This window comes from Aphelocoma coerulescens, chromosome 8, assembly GCF_041296385.1.
Source record: "Aphelocoma coerulescens isolate FSJ_1873_10779 chromosome 8, UR_Acoe_1.0, whole genome shotgun sequence".
Taxonomy (NCBI): domain Eukaryota; kingdom Metazoa; phylum Chordata; class Aves; order Passeriformes; family Corvidae; genus Aphelocoma; species Aphelocoma coerulescens.
In genome coordinates this window covers 17,263,895-17,290,627 of record NC_091022.1, presented here as the reverse complement: position 1 = coordinate 17,290,627, position 26,733 = coordinate 17,263,895, and the positions used below count along the sequence as shown (strand labels likewise).

The following is a 26,733-nucleotide window of genomic DNA, read 5'->3' as shown; positions in this document are numbered from 1 at the left end:
CATAGCGTGATTTTCCATACAGTTGCATAGGCAACCTCAAGAGTTTCAGTTGTTGAGTCTCTCGATAGGTTTTATGCCAGGGAAAGAGCTAAAACATTCACTTTTGATAGACTTAGGGGCAATTGATTGAGATGAATCAGGTTTCCCGAATTTTTGTGTTTATTTTGAATAGCAATTAGCTGCACTGATGACAAATCTATCTATTCTGCATGATTTCTTCAGAGCTTTAGGGCAGCTGGATGCTGGTCCTTGTGCCTGTTCACAAGCATGAGTCTGCAGATCAGGCTGTGCACTGCTGGACCATTATTGCACAAAAGGCTGCAGAAAAGAGGCTGCTATGTTGCAAACATGAGATGTACAGCCCCGGACATTCAGGAAAATGCTGTATTAATCTCAAGTTCTGTGCAAGAAACTTTCTCTGGTCTGCATGTGTAGAGGGATGGGGGCACAGACAGGTCTGTGTGAGGGGTATTTGGACCGTGGAATCATCGCTCTGCCCAAGCATATGGTATCTTTGGATAAGAAGTCGGAGGCAAAGCCGAAGGAAGGGTTCCCCTTGGCGGGGGATAACCAAGCACGTGTTCCCGGTGCCGCCCAGCAGCGCTTTCCCGGCGCGGGCCGCATGCACTCGCCTCTGCTGCCCTCCAGAGCCCGGCGAGCGGAACTGTGCCGTGCCAGGCTCAGGCTCGAGATTAACCTCATCTTGGACTCTGCACCTCGGTGAGTCAATTCACACTTGCCTGCAATGGAGGTGTTATTGCTTTGCGGATGGCGAGAAACTGTTACAGCCACCCAAGATTGAAGGAAGCCCTGATTTCCCCGGCATAATCAAACCCCAGGCGAAAGTGGCGTTGCCCACTCATACAGCCTGAAAGTTCACCCACAGCCTGTCCTCAGAGACATTTTCCCAGGTTTTCTGTACCAGATCTGCTCATAACCATATTTTTTTTTTCTTATTATTTTTTTTCTCCCCCTCTCTTTTTGTTTCTTTCAGGATTGTATAAAACATAAGGAATGACATACTCCTCATGTGATCTTCACACAGGTCGTTGAGGATTTTTTGCATGATCGTATGTCTGGGCAGAGTCTGTTTCTTCAAATTTTTTGGCTGCATAGCACAGTGTTACCTTACAACTAACCTCAAATGAAGTATAACATCAGCCATTTTGAGTGTTACAGTGCAGCCTGTTACAAACACAAAATACTTTGTCTGGGGAGTGACGCATCACAGAATCACTGAATCATAAAATGTTAAGGGTTTGGAAGGGATCTTAAAGATCATCTAGTTCCAACCCTACCCCCCCAACAGGGGCAGGAGCACCTTCCACTAGACTAGGTTGCTCAAGGCCTTAATCCAGCCTGGCCTTGAACAGTGCCAGGGATGGGGCATCCACAGCTTCTTTGGGCAACCTGTTCCGGTCTCTCATAACCCATGCAGTAAATTTCTTCCTTAGTTAAAGCGGTGTTGTTAGGTTCATCAAAGCGGGGCATCACAGGGGGCATTTCTTAAAACAAACGGTTTATTTTGCAAAGCCACTTGGTTTGCGTAACACAACAGCAGCCCGCACTGGGAACTGGCAGGACCCAGGGACAGAGCACCTCATGGCCAGGGCTGTGCAGCTGCAAGGGATGCCACTGAGGGCTCAGTCCCGCCAGACACTGCCTGACTTCAGGGGACCGTATTCTGAGCCACTTCATGAGGAGCCGCCGGGAGCGTGTGGGAGGGTGAAGGTGTGGATGTCTCGCCACTCCTCGTCCTGCAGCGGCTTCAAGCATGACAGGGCCCGACGCCAGAACACAAAATGGCGGCTGCCAGGGCTCAAAATGGCCGCCGCGCAGCCTCCCTCGTGACCCAGCCGACCCAGGCCCCGTGCGCGGCGCTTGGCGCGGCGGGCCCGAGCCCGCGCTCCGTGCAGGCCGGCTCGGTCACGTGACACCAGGGCCGAGCCAATCGCCGCGCGCCGTGGCAGTGCGTGCAGCGCGCGGGTCCCGCCTCGCCTCGTTGTGGTGGAAGGCGCCATTGGGAGCCGCCGGAGCCGCCGCCACTCTCCCGCCAGCAGCGCCCGCCGCCGCCATGGACTACGGGGAAGGTGAGGGCGCGCCCCCGCTGCAAGGGCAGGGCCCGGCCGCCGCCACCGCTGCCGCCGTGGGGCCCGGCCGTGTCTCAAAATGGCAGCGGCCGCTTTGTTACGCGCAGGACGGAGTCCCCCTCACCCACGTCCTCGTCCTCCTCCCCGCCGCCACTGCCGGGCTGGGGGAGCTGCGGCGGCGGCCGGCGGCGGGAGGGCTGCGCGGGAGGAGGGCCCTCCCGGGGGGCGGCGCGGGCGGGCGGGGGGCGCGGGCGGGGGCGGCGCTCCGCGGGGCGAGGCGCCCTGGGGGCGCGGGGTGAGCGGGGGGTGAGGGGGCGGCGGCGGGCGGGGGGTGCGGGCAGAGCCGGGGGGAGCTCGGGGCGAGCTCTGTGAGGGGGTCGTGTCAGGAGCCTGGAGATCCGACAGGAGAGAGAGCCGCCTCTTGTTGCGGCTCCCTGTCTCTCCCCTCCAGCTCTTGCTAAGCACTAAGTCATTCTCACTGACCCATCCTCTCCAGCTGAAGACAGAGATTGGAGATTCCCAGATACCCCCATGCATTGTGGTGTGAACATGCCCAGTGGGTCAGTCTCAGGTATGAGCTATAAATACGTCTAACCTGTAAAAAGAGTTGGGGCTGAACAATCAGTTGTTGACAAAAACAAAAAAGCAAACGGGTTGTTAAAAGTGCGTAACATGGTTTGAGTGCACATGTTGTTTTCTGGAGGAGTTGTAACTGTCTGGGAGTGAGACTTGATTTTCATCTTGGGCATGTCAACATGAACTCCTGCACGTTCCAAATGAAAAACTGTGAGATAAAGGAGTGGGAATGGGGGGTGGGGTAGAAATACAGACTTTTCTTAAGATGATGCTTTTTTATATAAACCAGTATATTCTTGCAGAGTAGTGTATTTGATTCTTACTACTTCTGTTGAAAAGAAAGGATATTTTCCTTTTTTATAAAAACCAGAACCTGTTACTGCTTGGGTTTTATTTACTTTTCCCCCCTAAAGTTTACTTTAACTAACAGTTTGGGAAGGAGTATACAGAACATACAAAGTCAACACCAAAAGCTACCTCTTGTTTTTACACTGTCAAAAAGTACCATGTAGATAAAACAAAAAGGAGTGCATGTATTTTGGTAAGATGATTGAGGTTATGAGTTTAGAAAAGACTCAAGAAATGTTTTGACTTCTCTTGCCAGCATGCAAGCAAGTATTAGAAGGATCTTAATATAAAAGCTTTCCTGAAACTGTATCCAAGCTTCATTTACAGATCCTGTCAAATAAGTGCTTGCTGTTGAATCTCGTAATACTCTTGCTGGCTGTTATATGGAAATAACACATTGGATGACAGATGCATCTTTGATTGCAATATAATAATTTTTGTAACACATTTCTTGAGTCTTAGCTTTTTTTTTTGCCAGTTATATTATTTTGCATTTATCTTTCCTCATAGTAAAATAAATATATTGCTTTGTTTTTTCATCTTTTGTATTGATTTCTAATTAAATGTCCATTTGATTTTTAGAATGAAAGGTTATTCTTAAGTGCCAGCTTAAGTGTTTTATTGGAGTGTTCACTGTAACTGTTTTTCTGAGATCTGATGATACTAGTATTTAAGTGAAGCCAGGCTCATCCTAGGGGAAGTAACTAATCAAATGTGTATTGTACAATTAAAGTGTTCCTTTCATGTGCTTCTGTAATAATACTTTTCATTGTGTTAATTAAGCTTTCTATTATTTGTAATTATTAAAAAAGTTTAATTATGATGTATGCAGCTTGAAACTTTTACCATAACTGTTTATAGATTGTATGTACATGAGCAAGGCATGCATAAAAATTGTTTTACCCAGGTTCTGTAGAGGAGGCTGAAGGCGGTTTTCTGGGGGTTCAGAAGATGAGCAGTAGAGGGTGGATGTTGGGAGTTCTCATCTTTGCCTAGTTTTCATTTGAGCTCTTGGCATGGTTCTTCCTGTTAAAAACTTTTAGCCAGTGGGAAGCACTTTCAGTTTTTTATGTCTGATGACTCCTGTAATTACACCATTGTCTCTTCCTGATGGTTCAGTTTGAGTCAGAGTTGGCCTTCAGAATAAATTATGTTAGTATTATTAGCAGAAATGTTATTAAATATTCATGTTAATATTTTAGTTACTGCAACTGTTGTCCTTTTAATTTGGAAGGGGAAATGGCCTAAGGACAAGGTTGTGATCCTAGCGACCTAGACATGGTGTTATGAAAAAGTAATGTGCCTGGAAAAATACTGCTTCCTATTGCACAATGGATCCTTAAGCTTTTTGTAATCAAAATTTAGCTTTTTTTATCATTTATTACTGCAAGATCTTTCTCATTTTCTTAGCCTTTTCATATGCTTCACATGGAGCACACTGTTTAAAATGATTTCTTGTCTTTATACTCTGAATATGATTTCAATGTTCTCTGGTCTAAAGCTTTTTCTTTTAAATGGAGTAATTTGTACCAAGAGATTCTGAGTCTTATCTATTACTTGTTTAACTTTGTAGTTCTTTTCCTTCGGAAAATTTGATTTTTCTTTTCTGACTATTGAGATTTATTTTGCAGCTTAAATGATCTCTCCACCAAATATGGTGTCTTTTTTTTTAAATTCATCTGAATAAATAGATACACATTAACATTTTAATTTGTAAATTAAACTTTTATTTTAGTATCCTGTTATCCCATTCTTTTTTATTTTAGAGGTAATGGGTTTTTTTTCTACCTTTGACATAGCTCTTCTCCCCTCTTTACTATACCAGTAGACAAGTATGATCTAGAAATTAAAAACCAGCTAGTTCTTTGAAAGTTCTTCTATTTCTGTACTTTAGTTCAATGGCTCGTTCATTCACAGGGTATTTATGCAAGAAGCTGCAGATGCCAAAACCTGATTTATTCCCTTAATAAATTCTTTGTTTTGGAAGCTTTGATAATGCCTTCATCTCAGAGATACACTCTTTCATTTTTAAGCTTTAAGAGCAAATATGGACCACTGTTTTTTAATTTCTTTTTAATTCTGTAGTTTTCATAGATACACAGATACAGTATTTCTTCAAAGTTTTTTTAAATAAGCAGTCACTGTTTAAACTTAAATGAGCTACAAGTCTCTTGACTTTTTGGTTTGGGATACTGGAATGCAGTTCCCGGTGTTTTTTTCTCTAGTGCTTAAACACATGTTCTCTTAGCACGTGAAACAATTTCACATTTAGTCTGCACAGACAGGCAACTTCTGTATATCTCTACTGGTGGTGACAGTGATTATGAAATCCTTTTTATTTTCATTTATCTAAATGAATATTGACTGTTGTGTGTGTTTCCCCCTTTTTAGGATAAAGCCTGTCTGGGGAACATACTTTCAGAGTAAAGAAAAGTTTAATACCTGAAGAAATACTGTACTTGTTAATTTGAATGCAGTATCTTTGTTGAGCTCTGGACATGAAGTATAAAATGTAGGAATCTTTGGTAAAGTTTGCAGCTGATGACTGAACCAGGAGGGCAATGATTGGAATGTTAGGTTAACTGCTCAGCTGTGTGGAACAGTTAATTAAATAGTTGTAAGGAGATCATAAGGTCACCTTCAGTAGATCAGGTCAAAGGTGTCTGTCCCACCTCACCAGTATCCTGTATGTCACTGTCTGGAGGCATGGAACAACCAGTACAAGTACTCCTTTGCTGTGTTTATATGCCTTTAGTGGTCTGCAGCTTGATGACTTTCCCAGCCAGAGACACAGTCTGTGTTTGACATACTTCAAATTTCTTGTCTGCTGATTTATCCAATTTCTGTCTTAAATCCGTGTAAATTTTAAGTAACTTACTGCTTGTGACTCAGTTCCAGGACTCATATGTCTGTTTTGTGAAAAGTGAATTGGATCCTTCCTTAGCTTGTTCTGTGTAAACTTCATTTGCAGCTTCCAGTTTCTTGCAGTAAATCATTCAAGTGGTCATCCCTCTCATGTCTTTGTACCTTTTGTATCCCCACTTTTAAATGTTAGTATATATTATAATGTAGGTAGATGCAGGGCAGTGAGTCTGGAAAAGGATAAGTTGTTCACTGTTAGGGAGGAGATGGTGGTAATGTCCTAAAGACCGGGATTTGAGGATTTAGGGACTGGCATAGCTCTACAGCAAGACTGCTGATGTTACATAACATGAACTGAGTAAGGAGTGTTGAGCAAGTGTGGATGTCCAAAGTTATCCTGTGATTGTAAATTGTATTTTAGCGTTTGCTTTCATGCTAAAAATTTTAGACTAAAACTTTATTTCAAAATGATGCTTCAAACCATTTTTTGGAAGAGTTCTTTGCACGTGAATATTTTTGTGTTTTTCCAATACTGAACTTCGGCATATGGATAACACTGCTCTCTACTTCCTATGCTGTAGTAGAATTACGTTTCAGTGGCAGGGATCTTGACAATATGTTGTGTTCTTCCTTGCTGGATAATTTAATTTGGTTTTTGACTCTTAACCTCACTGATTTTGTGCCATTGTAGGGCCTGTAGATAATAGGGAGCAGGTGAAACTAAGGTAAATTATTGTGTGCTTTCAGGTCAGGTATGTCAGTTTTCAGAATGTCATTGTCTTTTGATTGCTTATACTGTATTAAAAAACGTAAAAACCTGGATCTGAGATTAGATGATCCCATGTTCAGTCTTAATTTCTGTGAAACTGAGTTATTTTCTTGACTGTCTTCTCTTTTTGCTCATCTGCATCTTTATGTATACAGTCTTGAGGGTATTGTACTGGATTAGGTGGCAGATCATTCAGAAACACTAGAGAAGAACATTAGATGCTTTTATTGGAAGACTCAGCCATTTCTTTTTTGAAGTAACTCTTTGCAATTTAAATTGATGATGGGTGGTGCTACATGATTAGTATTTTGAAAAGGTTTTTTGTGCTTTGATTTTTGAATCTTTATTGTATGTTCAGAATATGAAAAGGTGCAGTGTGACTTCTATGTTTGAAGGTTTGTATTTTTTCCAGAAGTATCATCTTTAATTTTTTAGAAAGTGCCTGTGATCATCAGAGTACAAATAAAATCAGCAGTAGGGCTTTATTTGTTGGAGTCCCTGTTCAAGCATGCTGAGAATATCTGTATAAAAGTGATATAGTCAGCTTAATATCATTTGCAGAATTCTTGATGTTGACAGATAGAAGAAAGTAAGTTACAGTGACTTGGTGCTAACAAGAACCAGGTACAAATGGGATATGATTTATATATGTGTTTTCAGCACTGCAGTGATTTTTATGAAATTATATGCACAGAGAGTTACTGTATTTCTTTAAATAGGACAGTTTCTTATGGCTTCAAGAGAGCTAATTGTCCTGGAAAAGTCAGTGGTGTACATGTGGAGATACTGAAATGTATAAAATACTCTCTCTTGTCAGAGTAAACAAGTACTTGGTTTTATTTTTATCCTTCCTATGTTCATTGTGTGTTCCTTCTCTGTTACCTTTTCTGTGAGTTTTGACTTGCCAGGTTTTCTTGGTATTACCCAAAACTTAGTATTGGTTGGTACTGGGAGCAGTTGGTCTCCAGAATGCCAGTGAAGTGCAGATTTTGTGCGTTACAGGAAGACAGTGGATCATACTCGTTATGCAGATCTGCAGCATTGTTTTAGTGCTATGAATTTGAGTGATTATTTACCCAGAACTTTTACTAAGACCCTCCAGTGCTGAGGAGGAAGTTGGTTCTTTTGCCAGACTTCATTACAAGATACTGAAATGTCACCAAGGGACATCAGTTCAGTGAAATACCAGCATCTTAGTGCAGTTAGTGAGCTGGAGCTCAGTGCTGATTTGGTTGGATTTTAGTTTGTGCTAGATGGCAGAAAATTCTTTTGTTTGATGTAGCCTAGGTACAGAGCCTGCACTGAAGAATGACAGCTTGTAACTTTGACCCGGGGTCTCAATGTGAGTGAAGGTTTCTTGGGGCATTAGATAGAGAGAGCAGATGCCTGTGAGCTCATAGTATTATTAAAGGATTGGAAGTGGTCTTAATTCTGTACAAACTTCTGACATATCCTGCATCAGGTGTCTTCCTTTAATTCTCTTAATATAACTTATATTGATTCCAGCTGATGGAACAATAATCCTGAGTTACCTACTACTGGAAAAAGTTATGAACGTGAACTTCCAGTCAGGAGGTGCTCAAATGATGACAAAGACACATGGCTTCTCTAAGCACAGTGTCAGAATTGGTTTGCAGCTGTCAGTTCTATATTTTTTTTGTAAGCACCGTGGCAAAGAGTAAACCTTTTATTTAAGAATTTAAACTAGATTACTTAATAAGACTTCTCACTTGCTTTCTTTATAAACATTTTTCTGCTCTTTTTTTAGACATGGACCGTGATTATGGGCATGGAGGCTATGGTGGCCCACGATCCATGGACTCTTACCTTAACCAATCCTATGGGATGGAGAGTCATGGAGGTGGAGGCGGAGGAGGTGGTGGTGGTGGTAACAGGTAAAATAATCCTTCAGTTGTCCCAAGAATTGATCAAATCCAATTTAAGTTTAAATCATTCTTCTAACTTAAGTGTTCCTGAGGCATGTTGTTATGATTTTGTATGAACACTTTTGTTCTGAGTCTTCATGTTTGATAAATACTGGCAAATACTAAACTGTAAGTGCTAGATTCTTGTAATAAAATCAGCATTTTTGTGGAAAAGTTTGACAGTGAAACAGTGCGTCTGAATGAAAATAGCAAAAGTTTTGTTTTTCAGTATTGTCTAGCAATTTGTAGCTGATTGGCCTGACATACCATTTCTGACATAGCAGACTAGACCTAATTGGTTTAGTGACTTAGACTGAATCTATCAACATTCCGTTTTCAAGGAACATTTAGGGTATGTGTTCTTTGGTTTGAATGTGCAGTGCTCAAGTGATCTTGGTATTGAATCTGAAAGTCATGTCCAGATTATTTCATTGGAAGGTACTGATTACACTTGAAACTGTGTGCATGTTCTGGTCTACTTTGTAAGATGGATTAGTCTAAAACTAAAAATTCTGATGCAGTGGTCTTAAAGTTGCGTATTTAATGCTAGGATACTGTTACTTTGCTCTTTCAGGTAAAAACAACAGGGAGCAGCTGATTTGATTTAGGTCTTAATATTGTATTCAAAGAAGCATGCTTTTCAGAATAGTGATTCTATCTTGGAGGAGATAAAATGTGAAGAAAACTTAGATAACCTGATGGTTTTCTTGTGTGCGCCCTTGAATTTTTGTCTGGCTGTAGCCAGATTACTGTATGGTTCCTGTCTGTAGTCATTGTGGTGCCACTGGGGAAGGACAGCACTAAACAGGGAGGCTGGAGAAGTTGTGTCTTGCTGCTCGGTTCTATTAAGCATTTTAGTTAAGTATAACTTGTTTAATAATGAACATTAATATTGATTTAAAAGTCTGAGCAGAGATGCAGGAATGAGCTGTACCTACCATATAGTAATCTGCATATGATGGAGGTTGAATGACTACTTGAACACCAAAATGTCTCTTGCTATGTAACCTTAATATTATGCATGGGCTTTTCTAGTGTCATTTTCTGTGTATCTTTGAGTCCTTTGAGATGAACATATTTTAAAATTAAGGCATTCAGTTTACTGTAGATACAGTTAGTAAGTTGAGTCTCTTCTAGGTTATATTGTATCAGTTAAGGGATTGTCTTTCCCAGCTTCTCAATCACTCTATTATATCCCTTCAGGGACACTAATGTGTTTCCCTTCCAAGTAGTTACAAATATTGATTTCTAGCCTGACACTGCCCCCACCCCAGCCAAAGCAAATTCTTGATAAATAGCTAAAGGTTTTAGCTCCTTGTTACTTCACTCTGAAATTCCAAGAACTGTTTTTGTGCCCACTGTGCATGCACTGGGGAGACTTTGAAAATCTTGAGTTGCTAGACCTAATGGTCTGCAAGTGAAAGCTGGATACACTGAAGACTGTTAACTCTTTTGATTGTGAGACTGAATTTTACAGGGAACAAATTTTCCAGAAAGTACAAATATGAATGAAGAGCATTTGTATTTTTCCTTTAAAATGAGAACTGTGAGGTACTTAAAACTCACAACTGTACCATGAAAAACCAAACCATTTTTTTTTCTCAATTCAGGACTAAGCCGCCTCTTAACTGCTGTTTATCTGTTAGACTGTTGAGGGTATGATTTTGAAGAAAGGGGAGTTTGACTAGGCTTTGAATGTCTGCAGGTGATTATTTTTGTGAGACTAGGGCTGGGCTCTAATAATATTTTAGTAAATAAATGTTGCTGAAAATTTTAAGTAAACAAAGTTCAGGTATACTGAGCTTTAGAATTGTTTGTAGCAAAAATGGCTCAGATAGCTTTCTATCTGGTCATAGTATGAATTGCCCAGCCCTAATCAAGATTAACCAATAACACAACTGTACAGACCAGTATAGTAATAAATTGATTTTAGTTGATAAATGTCAACTGATAACTTGTCTTTTGAAATGTATAACATTAGTAAGCTTACTTTTTTTTCTCCTCACTGTGCAACTTTTCCAGGTTTGGACCTTATGAGTCTTACGACTCCGGGTCTTCTCTGGGTGGGCGAGATCTGTACAGATCTGGCTATGGTTATAATGAACCCGAACAAAGCCGCTTCGGAGGTAGTTATGGTGGTCGATTTGACAACTCCTACCGGAATAGCCTTGACTCTTTCGGAGGTAGAAACCAGGGCGGGTCTAGCTGGGAAGCACCTTACTCCCGTTCAAAATTGAGGCCTGGGTTTATGGAGGACAGAGGAAGAGAGAGTTACTCTTCCTACAGCAGTTTTTCTTCACCCCATATGAAGCCTGCACCTGTAGGCTCTCGGGGGAGAGGAACGCCTGCTTATCCTGAAAGTGGATTTGGAAGCAGAAACTATGATGCTTTTGGAGGACCATCAACAGGCAGAGGCCGAGGCCGAGGAGTAAGTACAGAATCTTTTCAGATTCTTTTCACTAGACACTCTTTTAAACCCTTTCAAGACCACTGCTTTAAAATGAATGCACTGTTCAGTACAGTGTGGGGGTTTTGTCCAAGCAAACTATCATGGTTGACAATGTTGTTTATCCCCTTGAAGCTGTCTTCAAGTAGAACCCAGTCCCTCTTACTGCTGAAAGTAATGAGTAATAGACTAGTTGATAAGGTTTGTTAAATCTCTCCTTTTGTTTTAAAGGTGAAGATAAAAGTAGTAGGTTTGGTCTAAAAGGGATTAAAAGGACTTTCATTTTTCCTTGTAAACGCTAGCATCTCTGCTGCTGGTGGGGAAATTTTTGAATATTGTAAAAGTTGAATTCAAAGTCTTTTGAAGTTTTGAGTAGGTTAAAGGTGCAATGTATAAGCAAAAAATAAAACCCAGGTTGTGAATGCTAGAGCAGTTTTTGGTTCCTGTAAAGGGAAAAGTTCAGCTAATTCTGTAATATGTTGAATACATGTTTTATCAAACATCAGCTCTTCTTTTAGACTTAATTCTTATTCTGACTTGTTTACTGGAAGGGTGATGGGGAGGAAATGGGAAAGGTGAGTGATTAGCAGTTACAGTGACTCTTCCTCAGAATTAAAGCATGGTTAAAGGGGCATCATCAACTTGTAATCAGGTCCTTTCACAGAGTTGAAATTAATTTCCACATAGTGTGCCTAGTCCTCTTACTTGTATTAGTTTTGAAGGCTTAAGTTCCAAGTGCTTTTCAGTGGATTTCTTTCCAGTATAGTGTTTAAAAAGTATATGTCCAAGAAACAGCATGATTAACTGTATGCAAAATAGTGGATTCCAGTTTGAGGAAGTAATGCTTCATGTTAAGTGAACTAGGGGAAAAAATACAGCAGAAGAAAGTAAAAAACCCCAAACCTGACAGAAGTACTAACTTGAAGTTGATGGTGTCCCTTTGTCTTGGTTTTATAATCCCAGTTTTGATTTTTTTTAAGCACGAAATATTCAGTGAACACCTTTCTGCCTGTGCCTCTGGGTGTAACTTACCTTTTAAAATTCCTGAACATGCTGTATTTCTTTGGGAAGTGATTCTTTAGTTTTAAACTGTACAGCTTGTTGTAGCTTGAAGTGTAGAGGAAGATTATTTTTTACTGGGTCTTTTATGTGCTTAACTTGCGTGGTGGTTTTGTTCCAGAAAGTCTACTTTGCAGCATTATCGAGTATTGTAGTTGCCATATTCAACTTTTAGCTAAGATTTGCACATGGCTTTTAGCTAGCATGTAGCATGGTATGAGAAAAAGATTCTAATCTTCATTTCTCTGCTTGTGAAGCTGAAAATGTTACATTCTTAAGCCTTTATGCCATCCTTTCAGAACTCATTTAGATCTGAAAGCTTTGTGCAGTTACAACTGAGTTCTTTTTTACTTTGCTTTAGAAATTTATCCTTTTAGTCTTTTATGTAATAAAGGAGAATGTAAAGACTAGACTACTTACTATATGTAAAATGCATTGCACCTTTAATAGGTAGATTGCCTGTTAAAAGAAACCAAACTTGAAATTATAAAGTGTGTACTTCATGTCAAATTTGTATGTGTCTGATGTAAATGTACATGCTAGGCAGTCTATAGCTGTCTCAACTAAATAAATTAACATGGAGATCTTGTGCATGGACTTCTGATTATGGAAAGTGCCTGTTTTGGTACATTCTGTCTGTCATTTAAAATGTGCTTTAAAAAAAGTCATACTTTTCCTAAGTATTTTGAAGTTATTTTTATGTTCTTTTAATTTTGACAGTGTAATATTAATTATCTTCTCATGGAAATACATCTATTTCTGCTTATCCAAGTCACTCATCCAGTCTGTGGGCTCTCTTCTGCCCTTTATTAATCAAGTAATTAAGTTAATATTAAGAAATATGTTAGCACTTTCCAAAATGTTCCAGCTACCTAAATTCCCCTCCTCAGATTACTCATTTATTCTGTGTCTTCAGAGAGGTGGCTTTCATATACAAGTGTCCACAAATGACTACATTATTTTAGAAATACTGGAAAGGTTTAGTCTTTCAATGGAATTTTCATGCCTATCGCTGCATTGTTTTTGTATCACTCTCTCTAAGCCCAACTTAAAAATTCTGATTTTATTGAATTCAGTGGAAAGATAAGTAAAAGAAAGAGGGGGCTTCCTCCAGTTAATCACTGTACCACACTGGGCAACCTTCTTTACTCAGTTTTCAAATCACTACTATATCATTTTGCATAAGATGCAAAGCAAGGAAGCTTTTTTATCTGGTGGTGGTTTTTTGTTGGTTTTTTTTTTTTTTTTTTGGTGTGTGTTAAAAACTGAGTTGCTAAGCTCTGGTTTTTTTCCCAGATGGAGGTGGAATTCATTATCTAGAGAATCTGAAGAGAGGAGCCAAGATGTTAGGCTGAGATGTTAGGCTGAGATATGATAGATATGTTCGTTGCCTGGACAATGGTTCTGAATAAGCAGAAACACAGTTTATACATAAATATCCGTTCTACTGGACAAACACCCACAAAGCCATTGCACAACAGAACGTCAGACCAGGAGCTTAAGTTTCTCCTGCATTTTGCTCTAGAACACAGATTTTAGTTAAGTTCACAGCCATATTGTACCAAGTAGTTGTTTTATTGATATTGATTTCATATACTAATACCTTCCTCTTGATTTTGCAAATTTTCAGCATATGGGAGACTTTGGCGGAATGCACAGACCTGGGATTGTCGTTGACTATCATAATAAACCCAGTCCTGCAGCAGTTGCTGCAAGAGGAATAAAAAGAAAAATGATACCACAGCCATATAACAAACCTGGTGGGACATTTATCAAGAAACCCAAAATGACAAAGCCTATTTTGAAGCTGAGCCAGAAAAAATCACCTAGTAAGTAGCAAGTGTCAGAATATTTAAGTTAAAATTACTGATTTTTTTATTAAATAGAAATTACTTAGTTTTAATATTCAGGAAGAGGACTCTATGTGCTGTCTTGTAATTCTTCATTTTCCACCTTAGAAGTAGTCCTCAGTGGATTTTATGAATTTACATGTCTAACTTTTCTACTGCAAAGGTAATTTGCTAAATGTTATTGAATATTTTGATGTGTTCAGATATGTACCATTGAAGACTATCTCACTGAGACTTTATGGTGATAGTTCTGTGGAGGAAAATTTTCACAACTAAAAATAATGTCAGAGCTCAGGTTGTCTGAAGAGACAATGCCTGACAAATACTGAAATGTGCTCTTGCATGAGCCTGGGCCCTGCTGTCCAAGTTCTTTGGATATAAAAAGTAGTGCACCAGCTGCAATGCAGTTAAATACAAGGCGTGGGTGAAGAGGAGAGGGAAAAGGAGGGAAACTGCAAAAATGGCAAAAACTGTTACAGAATAATTCATGAGAGGCAAAAAGAGATTGCTCCCACTTGTAAATGAAATGCTGTAATGACAAGAAGAACTGTAAATGTGATGGATAAACTATAAATACAAACTGCAAATTGTAGTAGTGATGCTTGGTTTCTTTAACTTCCATAAAGATATTCTACAACTCTGATATTAAATTTTTCTATTGCAGTCAAAGTTGGAGAAAAAAAGTCACTAGTGAGGTTTGAATAAATTATTTGCTTTGAGGGAATGTAAATTTGAGTGATATATATTATGAACAGTGTGTACAGCAGTCAGATTTTAGTTTTTTATGCTTGTCATTTCCTAGTAATTTAGATCAGTGCTTTATGTAATTTGGTTTCAAATCACACCTGACAATTGTTTAAAGTTGCTGTTGCTATTAGCTTGCAAGGTAAATGCACAGACGTGGCAGAAACTTTGACACGTAAATTCTGGTTTTGATTTTGTTGTTCTGGTTACATTACTGTGTATTACATAACTGTTCCCTTAACTGTATCATCAGGAATACTGTACAGATCCTGGGAACTGTGTGTATAGAACACACTCCTCTGCTGTTTGTATAGGGAACTTTATTGGTGATCTTGCCAGCTTTGTTGTGATGAAGAGGGTCTGTAAAATGCACATCCAAGTTCTTTCAGTACTTTTGTACATTCTCCTTTCTAAACTACGGTCAGACAGAAGGCTTCTAATTTATTATCTGATCCCCCTCACTGATTTCCACAATCCAAAGACCAATGTACTGCATAATACTGATGTTACTTTAGGAAGTGGAATAGATGGTGCCTACGAGAACGCAGCCTGTCGTGTGGCTCTGAGATTAGGGGGAAGAAAATGTTGAGTAGTTTAACACAGTTTCTGAAACTTAAACTGAGAGACCTAAGCAGTATCATGTAGTTGAAAACTAAAAAGCGGGTGACAACGAACAGAAATTTTGATGCAGTTGGTATATATTGTATGAATGAAAATATATCTCAAAATTATATTGTCCTTTCAACCTTGAAATTCTTGTTTTGGAGTTAGGCATAGATGATTGCTTCTAAAAGTGTTTAGTTTATATTTATAAGGATAACTGATTTTACATTTAATAGAATGACTAAACTATGATAAATTGTAAATGTAGACAATCTTTCCTGCATAAGAAGCTGATTTTTTTCCTAAATATCTTATTGTCTTAAAATGAATTGTCAGTGACAGCACTTTTGTATTGTTTCTCATTTTATGTTAATAGACATGAAGACATCTTACCAGGATTCTACCATAGAGGTAAAGATTCCCAGTACTGGAGAATGTTTTGATTCTTTGAGAAGTTTGCATAGTATACTTTAAGACAAATAATTCTTAAGCTAGAGTTATAAAATTGAGCATTAAACTATATAAGTTTTTCTAAACATGGTTTTAGGTTTTTTTTATCTAATACTGTCTTATTTTGGTGGCAGTTAATGTTGAGTGAAAGATGTAGCTAGTGCAGATAGCCTGGAAAATGAATTTTGAAGTGTATTTGTGGACCCTATGTGTTCTTGTAATGCACAAGAGAGCTCTCATATGAACACTTCTCATGTTGCCACAGGTAGACAGCTTGAACTCATGCACCTATGACCTGCTTGGGTGGGTACAAAGGAGATTACTAAACAGCAGTGAGGAGGAATGGATAACACATAGACACATCAAGGAGAGAGGGTAAATAAAAAAAAGAATCAGTGTTAAAAGGTATTCTCTGATAGGGTAGGAGGATTAGTCCCTGTCCTCAGACAGCTCAGTTGCAACACTATGTAAGAATGTTGCTAGTAAGCTAAGCATGTGTGTATATATATCCTGGTTTAATGTTGCAAGACTGGAATGGCACTTCCCTTCTTTTTGAGTGACGGTATTAACACCTTCTCAACTAACTAAAAGTCTGGATTGGAAGTCAAAATATTTATATAGAAAACAATTTTGATTGTGAAAATAATTCACTAAGGTTTCAAGGCATTACAGAGAAATGGAGAGGTAGAAGTGTTTGTACACTGAGTTCAGCAAGATACTCAATTCATTTCTTTCATTGTCATACTTAAAAAATAGCAAGTAACAGATTATTGGAAATAATGTAAATTATGCTGTCTTTCTGGATTTAGAATGGCTTTTTTTTTTAATTTATGGATTTGACTTTATTAGGAAATTGAAGTTGATACAAGTGGTGCAGTTGTTATATATGAAGACTTTACAAGAGATGCTTATGATCTCGGATACCAGACTTTTGGAGGTAAGTCAGTTTGCTTTGTCAGGTAAGGTATTGTAGGTATTCTGTTTATGAGACTGAGAGAATAGATTTAGTAATCTTGTATGTATGACCTCTAGTAGTTATCTGGTAGCATGGCTTTGTTTTTTTTTTTAAGTTAAAAAATTTAAGCTGTGGAAAAATGGTTGTTTGTAACATCCATCCATTACTTGGTTTGTTTTTTCATGCTTACAGTGTCTCTGCTCATTTCAATATGTTGTTTGCCTTTTTTTTTTTTTTTTTTGTGAAAAAATTTTGTGATCTTCTATACTTGCTTCCATTCCATTGCTTGAATGTTGTTCATCCCACTGGTTCCTCACCCATATCCTATTATTTATCCCACTAGCTGATCAACCTCACCCTTAAACCCTAGGTGAGTCACTTTTATAAAAGTGGATTCAGTTATCTTGGCGAGCTGTTGTCAGGAATGCGGGGTTTATTTCATGTACAGTCTTAATGAAACAGATTTATTATTCGTTTACATAAAATCATTTAAAGTGCACATTAACTGTAGTGATTCCAGACGCACAGATAAAGAAATCCAGTGATAAGGCTAAAATGGTTTTTAGTCCCCCTTTCCTTGTGTGCTGCCCTATTACATATTGCTTAGTCTCATTTGATGGCAAGGAGGGCTTGAAATTTGCAGCCAAATCGGTGTTTCTTTTCTTGAAGTAATAGTAAATATTTTGAGCTTATTTTTGAATTGTGTGGGTTTCTTTTTTTTTAAAAAGTTTGCATAAGTGCACTGAAGAAAGAGGGAGCTTTTAGTTTATATGTAGGTTCAGGTCTTCATTCCCCGGATTCTAACAGGGCAGGCACTTTGGTTTGTGAGCTTGAGGGTCAAAAAGAGGCCATTTCACTCCACAGAATTATCATACCAGATGATTTTTACAGCAGTAAAGCAAGTGCTCCTTTGCGTATTTCCAGGGTTGGTGGTAATGCACTAAATGAAATTTAAGTGCTGAGATCAGTATGGGACTTGCCTCTGTGGGTAGGTAGGTGGCTTTTTGTTTTCAATTTGATTTTTTAAAAAAGTAGTCTTACGGGCAGGAGTTTTTCTGCTCTCTGGATCACAGTAAATTTTGAAACTCTTTGCTACAAAATGATAAACCTTGGGATAATCAGGAACTGTTGGTCATGGAGAAGTTTTCAGTACTCAGTGACACTTCTCGAGCCACAGAGTGTTTTGCAGTCTTGGTGTTTGTGCATGATGCTGTTATATGTTCCTTTCTGTTGCTGTTTGGATGGACATAGATTTCCTGGAGGCTGACCTCTCTTCTAAGGTTGAATTGTAGAAGAAAACAAAGTGATCCTCTTTTTTTCTGGTCTAAAACTAACTTTAGAATATTCTAATTGTTCTCTTTGTCCATAGACTATTAAAGCAGACATAGGAAAGACAAACATAAGTGCACTTATGCAAAAACTCAGTGTCCTTGGAAGTCTTAAATGTTGTAGAACTAAATTCTGTTCATTTATTCATTCACACTTTTACTTACATGCCAGGTGGTAATTTAATCAAATTCTTCTCTGGAGGTTTGGTTGGGTTTTTTGTTGTGCGGTGAATCTGTCTGTCCTTGTGTCTCTTGCCCCCGCCCCCATTAACTGGCTTATTTTTTTGGCTGAAAATCTTTGGAATATTTTTCTGTGAAATCAGGTGAAGTCTAGTGGGAAAAAATAATAAAGTTGTTGAAGTTCAGTTTGGGTACCATACCTTAAAGTAACGCTGTCTTGTCTCCTTTATGAGAACTTTTGCTTTTGGTTTTGGAAACTGCCTTCTCAGTAGAAGAGATGGCCTTTAGATAGTTTCTTTTTATGTCTGGGAATTGTAGCAGTGGTGCTCTAAAAACATGGGATAGTTTTAAACAATCTGTTTTTCCCCATGCATTTCCAGTTACCCTTTTCTGGTCACTTACTTGAAGAGGCCTTTAATTACTAGGCACAACAGTGAAGGATTTGTTTTAACTGTCAGTTTCTTTTATGACTGTAAACTAGAGTGTAAACCCTTAGCTACTAAGTTGAAAGCAAGTGTTTAAATTGGTTGTCTTCAGAGGAAGAAAAAGCAAAACTTTCAGCATGTTTAAGGAAGCCATTGAACCATGTTGGAACAGGGTCGTTCTTTGCATTTTGAAGTGTTTATGGTGGAGACAGGGAAGACAGGTACTTCTGCTGTTGGTTGGTTGTTTTGGATTTGGTTTTTAATCCTTCAATTGTATGTTAAGATGGCAAAGGAGAAGTTAAAAGTGAGGAAGAAGAAAAGCGGCGGATTGAAGCCAGAAGAGAGAAGCAAAGGCGTAGAAGGGAGAAAAACAGTGAAAAATATGGCGATGGATACAGGTTTGTGCTGTAACTTCTGTGTTGTGTACAGTGTTTTTCTTGCCCTTAATGCCTAAGAACACAACTTTTTTCCTTTGGACTGATTTTAGGAAAATAAAATGCAACAAAGAAATGAGGAAGAAAACCCACCTCCTTCCACACCCCTCAATTTCCCCCACTCCCCAGCAAAAGCAAAAAGCTAACCCAAATGAAGAAAAAAACTCAAGCCAAAACCTGGCACCCAAATTCAGTGGCTGAGAAGACTGGGTGTTTCATCAGACCACTGTTGTATCAGAAAATGCACAATTTACTAACCCCTTATCCCCCACAAATGCATCAGTGCACACTTGAGAAGCAGCTTAGAATGGTACTGCTTTTGAACTATATGTTCATGTTGACTTAAAAAGCTGTTAAAAATTGATTTTATTCTGGTTTTATGTTTGTGTGTGTGTATATATATATATGTGTGTGGTCAACTGTTTTGTAGCAAAAGTAAGTACATAGGTTTGTAATTTTCTTAGTCTTGCCCAGTGGCTGCACTGTACAAAACTGTTCCGTGTCAGTGCAGTATATGATCGTGGCATTGGTGATTTTCCTCATTGTACTGAGGAGATTATATTTCCTTATAAAGATTATATAGTTTTGTATGAAAAATGAGCTTTAAATGAATTCTTCTGATTACTTATAGTCAGGAATTCGTGGCCTGGCCAGACTATGTTTCTGTGCCTACAAGAAGTACTACAAAAGGTGACAGGAAGTAGAGAGCTGCAATAGATTGACTCACAGAATAATGTGGCTTTTAAATGCCTGGCTTCTGATTTCAGCAGTTTGTGTCTCCTGCATAGATAATTCATTACTCTGACACTGGCCTGATTTATATTTGATTCTCGTAGCATTTATCCTTTACAATAGAAAAACTTGAGATTTTTAAAATTGCTTTTTCACTTAGGCTTCTTTAAAGAATGCTTTTCCTCTTCTCTGATTTGGTTTGTCAAGTGTCATAGTTTTGAGGAGTTTTAATAGTAATATTTAATGTATTTCTCTTGATAGAATGGCATTTACTTGCTCATTTTGCAAGTTTCGAACATTTGAAGAAAAAGAAATTGAGTCACATCTGGAGAGTGCAGCTCACCAGGAGACATTGGATCACATCCAGAAGCAAACCAAATTTGACAAAGTAGTGATGGAATTTCTTCATGTAAGACAGCTGTTTTTGATCTGTATAATACTTTTACATGAGAATGTAGTTACAATTTATGATTTATTTTCAAAATATGCTTCACTTACTGTTGATTCTTTTGTAGATGACTTTTGGTGCAGCACATAATACCAAAAGTTGAAGCAAATTCTAAGTCTGTAAAGTACTGTTACTTTAATAGCTGAAAGTAATGCTTTAAGAAGTAATAGCAATTATTTACTGTTTGTTATAGAACTATATTGAATTTTTAAAATATGGGTTGATATTGGAATATAAACAGTTGTACATCACAGGTATTTACAATTTTTTTCCCTCTGTAGGAGTGTATGGTGAATAAATTCAAGAAGACAGCGATGCGTAAGCAGCAGACAAGTAACCAAACGGAAAATTCCCAAGCTGCTGAAAAAGATATAATGGAAGGTGAGTAATGTGGAGCTCTCCTGGTCTTCTTCTCCTTTCATTCTTCTTTGAATTTGATAAAATGGATTGAAACCGTTAGTTTTCACATGTTTTCTGTACCTGGTTGGGATTCCTTGCTTCATTTCTGATACAATGTGGAATGTAAGCACAGCAGGAGATAGCAAACCTTGTTTGTTTGCTATCCAGGTAGCCTTGTCACAAAGGGAGATAACGTGCTAGGTACTTGACAAACAATTATGTGGGCTTTGCCATAGTCTCATTCAGGATAAGGCATGAGGAGTGACAACAGGTGGATGCAGTAGATTGAAAGAGTGTAATAAAGCAGTAAGGTGATAGTGGTCAAATATGACAGGAAGGATTTGGAAAAATGTAACTAGGAGAGTTGCTGTGGTTTGGAGGAACAGTGACAAAAGGAGGAGTTTGAGCATTTTTTGGTTAGCCAAGATGCATCTCGGCCTGAATTTTTTTCCCCTTGGCTGCCCTATGGGCAGTTTTCTAGAGCATTTCATGTGTCTCTGCATTGCTGTGCCATATCCTCCCATTCTTTGCTTGAGGGACTTCAGAATATGGGCTACAGCCAGAGGAGACATCTTTGAGTCCCTTTATTTTAGGCAATAACTATTTCAGTATTACCTTAATTTGAACTTATATGCTAAAAGCTACTTAAAAATGGGTATAGGCAACATCTTAACAGTCTCACAAATTCTTTTCTATTTTCTGTAAGTACTGGAAGGCCTGTTTTCCTTTGTGCTGAGAATGTTCTGTTATCAAGCTAATATTTAAACTTGCAAGAGGAGTTGGATTCATGTGCTTCTTCCTGATGGGGAGAGAGGGCAAGGAAATAAATTAGTTTTTATTAGGGGTAAAGTAAGTGCAATTACTTTGGTGAAGCTTTGTTTGCTGTATCAAAATGTCTATGTTGAAGGATATTGGTTATTGTTGATTGAAAATAGATGCCATTTTTGTGCATTAACAGGGTCTCGTGTAGTCTGTGGAGAGGTGGAGTATTGAAGTGAAAAACTTCCTCTTCCAGTATTGCCCTCAGAGAGCCTAATTTTGATGCCTGAATTTAGGCAAATATTCCTCGGTGGTTCAGTTAGACATGTTTAACAACTGAGAGCTCTTAATTTTTGGGTATAAAACAAACAAACTGCTTTTCCAGTTGCCTGAAATAACACATTTTGTGTTGATGATTTGTTGTATCTTCCTTGTCAGGGGTTACAGCTGATGACCATATGATGAAAGTTGAGACTGTTCACTGCAGTGCTTGCAGTGTCTATGTTCCTGCATTGCACAGTTCTGTTCAGCAACACTTAAAATCTCCTGATCACACAAAAGGAAAGCAAGTAAGATATGACATATTATTTTTAAAAAAAGGCAAGCATAATGTAATAGTAGGTGAAAAGTGTTTGGTACTTGGTGCAAGTAATTTCTAAGTTCTTGTTGATGTGACTTGTTCACTAGAAAGCTGTAATGTCCTTACTGCACTTTGTAAGTTTAACGCCTCAGGAAGTAGCCAGCACTTAAACACCCCAGCTAATGAAATGCTGGTATGCTTAATAGCTGCCAGTAGAAAATCACGAGAAAGTTACTAGAAATGACATGTTTATTTTATGAGAATTCATTTTACAGAGTTTAAGTATTGGAAAAATTTTGTTTTTCAAACTGAAAAACAAAACACATGCATTTCTAGCATTTATAGTTATAACATAGTGTCTCCTATCTTGGTGATTATCTTTTTAATTCGAAGACAACTGAGAGCAGTTTAGAATTAGCAGTCATGTTGTATTTGTCCCTATTATAATTTTTAATAATGCTCTCTAAGGCTGGTTGAAAGAGTAGTATGAGCACGAGAGTAAAGCAAGATTGCCAAAGTTATGTTTTGTTTATATATGAGCTTGTGTTACTGTAGAATGTCATAGAATATTTTGGATTGGAAGGGACCCTGAAACTGAGCAGGATCATCTTCAACAATATGTTAGGCTGTGATGGAAAAGCCTGAATGTTGTCTGTAGATGAGAACAGATAACTGGTTGTAGTTCATTATATAAGCAAGATACATCTTTTGATCATGCTAAAACAACATGCTATAAATACTACCAAACCTAATTGAACTTATGTGGTTTGGACTTAAGTACTAAGAACAAGCAGTTCATGCTGTAATATGTTCATTATTTTGTTTACAGAAACTGACCGTGAATTCAAATTTGTGTGACAGTTGTTACAGGAATGTGATAATTATTCACTGTCAAATTTGTTTCCTAGGCCTACAGAGAACAAATAAAAAGGGAGAGTGTTCTTACTGCCACCAGCATCTTGAATAATCCTATAGTCAAGGCACGATATGAGTTGTATGTGAAGGTAAGATGCACGTGGAAAGAAAATAATTAATGTTTGCCATTTCTCCGTGTTGATAGAGTTTAACCTCAGTGCTCTGTCTTTTAGATAGCTCAGAGATTGAATATACTTTTAATGTATTCTGCCAGTCAAAAATCATTGTCTCAGATAAATTAATTTGCAGGAATAATGGTTTTCATTTACAACTTATATCTAGGCAGTTTTTAATTGGATGCTGTTATAAAAAAAAAATCCCAAAACAAACTTCAGGCAAACATCAGCAGTGTCTTTAACTCTGTAATGTTATAATTGCAGGGCACAAAACACTTAACAAATTACTCCATCTTTACATTTAGAAGCAAAAGCTCCAGCATGGGGGTTTGTACTGAAGTACAGTGTGCACACTACTCAGCTACTTTTTATTCCATAGAATTTTTAGGGTTCATGACAGAAACAAAAGTTTACAACAGTAGTTGATGAGATCAGAGAATTTAAAAGGCATGGTAACCTATGTTGTAGATACGTGGCCCAAGAAACAGGTGAATCCATTTTAGCAAAATTTTTAGGGTATTTTTCTGCTGGGCCACTTGCTTTGCTAAGTGACTCTGTAATACTGTTGTTAGGTGTTTCTGGATTACTTTTAATTGACTTATGATTTTGCCTGTGCCCTAACACTAGACAGGCAAAATCATAAATCAGTTTTTCAGACAAAGCAATACTTCTTTTGGAAATATGGTAAGGTATGAGCCAGTGCCCAAGTTAATAGTGATTTAAAATGTCAAATTAGTCGTGTCCTGAAAAATTATGTATGGATGGGTGTGTGAATCAGTTTCAGACAACTGTTCTGTATCTGTTAAGTAAAAGTTGCAAATGGCCAGATACCAGAGCCTGGAATATCTGCCTGTGTTTCCGGCCACCTTTTCCATGTTCCATATGCCTGGTATACATTGTCCAATACAGCCCCCTAGCGGGAGACTGGTAGAAGGGCGCATGGAAATTTGCCATTGATCAGTTCAAAAACTGAGGAAAGTAAAACTTGCAAAATTGCCTTCACAAGGAGACCACTGATGTTTTCAGAATGACTAGCACTGGAGTTTTCTGTGGTGGGCTGAAATTAATGCACTTTCACTGGGACCTGCTCAGTGAGATGTATGTGGCTTCTGGTTATGCAAACTCCTTTCATCCTTATCCAAATGTGTAATGAACTGCAGACTGAAGTAGTTCAGTTTTCATATACAGCATGTGATGGAGCAGAGCACTCATGCGTTTGGGGCCTGCAGTCTTTCAGGAGAGTAGGAAATCTTTGTTATAACATGGTCTCAATTCTGCTTTCTTTGGGTTTAATCTGAATTTGAATCTGAATTTAGGATTTCTCTCAAATTTTAGAATAATACTGAAGCCAAATTTTTGTTTCATGGCATTTGCTGAATATTTTTATAGTTCTCTAGTTTTTCAGTAGCCACCTGGAAGATTCTACCTGAGAAATGTAACTGAAGTGAAAAAAAAGGGCAAAAAAGGACAAGGGGCCTAGCATGCAATTTTTCTTCTGTATCTTCTTTTAAATAATACTCTTAAAGTCCTAGTCCTGGTGCAGTTGGTGGTTGGTGTCATGTTCAGATCAGACTTGCTTTATCAGATGTATGAACACAAAACAGGCTTTAGCCAAGAAACTACTAATAGTTCACATTGTTATTATTCATTGATTGTTCAGAGTTCTTAATTATATGAACAGGGGAAGGCTGAGGTAATGCCATGGCGAACTATTGTATGAAATGGAGAAAATATAAACCCAGAATGCCAATGTGTTCAAAGTACTGAGAAAACTGTTAATTTTTCTAGATCAACAATGGAATGAATTTCAGGCTAGTCAATGTAATAAATTCTAGATTTCTTTTTCATTTTTTGAAGAGTTTGCCTTTTTTCATAGAATTATTCAGAGTGAATAAAGACTGTAAGTAAGGAAAAGCAGAACAAAACTCTTGTGTTTCAATTTGGTTTCAGTTGGGGAGAAAAAGGAAGCAGCTGAAGTTCTCAATTAAAACATGTTGAAAATTAACCATGTAATTTTAATTTCTGAATGTTGTAGTGAAATCTGTGTTTAGCATGCTTGGCTTTTTCTCAGTGCCATTTCCACTTTCATGGAAAGAGTTTATTGGGATCCCAGTTTCCCATGTCCATAAAGATGTGGTGTTGCTAGTTTTAAATCCAACTTGTTTTGATTTTCTTGCAAAAAACCCACACTGTTAAAAAGCTGTATAAAATAATGTAGCATTTCTTAGTGGCTGCTCCTTTCATTCACTGAAATGATGAGTATTATTTTATATTTGAAATAAATATCAAAGTGTTTGTTTTCAATCTTCTACTTCAGGGTGAAAATCCTTTTGAAATTAATGATCAGGCTCAGGAGCAGCAAACAGAAGAAGAAGACAAAGCTGATGAGCCAGCTGAGGGTGAGGAAGAGGAGGAAGAAGAAGAGGAAGAAACTGAAGAGCAAACTGACTTCACTTTAGACCACACTGAAGATAACTAAGTGCAAGAAAATAAAAATACATTAGTGGGGGCAAACCAGCTTTTTATTTCTGCTCTAAAGTGGCTGGGACTTTTTAATAGTCTCAAATGGAGCTGAAGATTCCCCACCATATGCATGCATTCCATTCCATGGAGAACTTGTTTATATAATTCCTCTGTGTTTCTGATTTTGTTTAAAATGGAATTAAGATTATTTTAGTTGGGCTTTTTATAGAAAACTGACTGTTAAAGCTGATCAAACATTGTGTTGTATATTTTTTTAAGCATCCTATTTTTTTGGTGTGTGTATTGAAAGTTGGATATAATAACTTTTGGTCTAATCATTTGAAAAGGAAGGCAGATCTATGGAGTAAATACTTTAAAAGCTTTATTATGTAAGCTTATAAATATTTACCTCATAGTACAGAATGAGTAACTTCAAAAATTGTACTGTTGAATGTGGCTATTTGGGGGACTGCATTGCACTCTGTATAATAGAGTATGTGTTTATAATATGCCTTGTAGCTTTTTGTGATAAAGATGTACCAGTTTGTAGCAATAAAATACTTAAGAAATATTATTGTTTAAAGTGTCTGTAGTTTAAGTATTTCAGAAATTTCCCCATGCTGGCTACTAAACTGATTTCAAGTTAAATCTTGATTGATACTACCATTGAAATTTTTAGTTGCATCTTAAATGACTCACGTTGTTTATTGCTGGGTTTCGATGTGCTCAGACTCCACCTACCAGGACAGGTAAGTACTTACGCCTCAGGGCGTGCCTGGGGGAAGCGTGCTTTCTGTATTTTTACACGTGGTGTACTCTTGTCTATCTTAGAAATTACATATGAGTACACCCGTGTTTTTTCTACAGTTCCTGCTAATGTAGTTTTTGACTAATGAGAACTGAAAATGTCTGATTTGACTATTTCTAAGTGCACCAAAGTAACTCACACCATTTTCCCCTAAATAAGGTAACTTGACACAAGTAACTACAATCTCCTGTGGTGCTTACGGGGAATTTTTTTTTTTTTGAATTCTCACCATAAATGTAATGCTGCACATTTCTTTTGGAGAGCCCTTGTGTTCAGTCATCACTGTGTAGAGGTGGTAAATACTTGTAATATATATATAAATACTTGTAACCTCACCTGCAAGCCAATTTGCTTTTTCAGTCATCTGTTTTTGAATTGTGAAGAGTGCAAGTATTATGGAGGAATACTTGATTTAGATATTAGGCCACCTAAGATCCTAATAGCAGTCAGCTCTGAAGAGTGCTGGGTA

General features: G+C 38.0%; 1 protein-coding gene across 2 annotated transcripts; it reads left to right on the top strand.

Moving 5' to 3' along the window:
* The first annotated feature begins 1,974 nt into the window (after positions 1–1,974).
* On the top strand, positions 1,975–26,027 carry ZNF326 (zinc finger protein 326). 2 transcript variants are annotated; one of them, XM_069022855.1, is made up of 13 exons: positions 1,975–2,090; positions 2,587–2,661; positions 8,414–8,540; positions 10,593–10,998; positions 13,706–13,904; positions 15,649–15,683; positions 16,572–16,659; positions 18,894–19,008; positions 20,038–20,185; positions 20,506–20,605; positions 21,821–21,951; positions 22,871–22,966; positions 25,311–26,027. In XM_069022855.1, exons 1-13 carry the CDS (start codon positions 2,075–2,077, stop codon positions 25,470–25,472), a joined length of 1,698 nt encoding a protein of 565 aa, XP_068878956.1. In that variant the 5' UTR covers positions 1,975–2,074; the 3' UTR covers positions 25,473–26,027. The 2 variants fall into 2 exon arrangements, with proteins under 2 accessions (XP_068878956.1, XP_068878957.1); XM_069022856.1 differs by lacking the exon at positions 2,587–2,661 and having other exon boundaries at positions 1,976–2,090.
* The last annotated feature ends 706 nt before the right edge of the window (positions 26,028–26,733 follow it).

Bases quoted from the DNA above. Each gene is read 5' to 3' on its own strand.
- ZNF326 (XM_069022855.1), top strand. The intron at 8,541-10,592 runs GTAAAATAATCC...CAACTTTTCCAG, and splicing joins GGTGGTGGTGGTGGTAACAG to GTTTGGACCTTATGAGTCTT. The intron at 21,952-22,870 runs GTAAGATATGAC...TTTGTTTCCTAG, and splicing joins ATCACACAAAAGGAAAGCAA to GCCTACAGAGAACAAATAAA.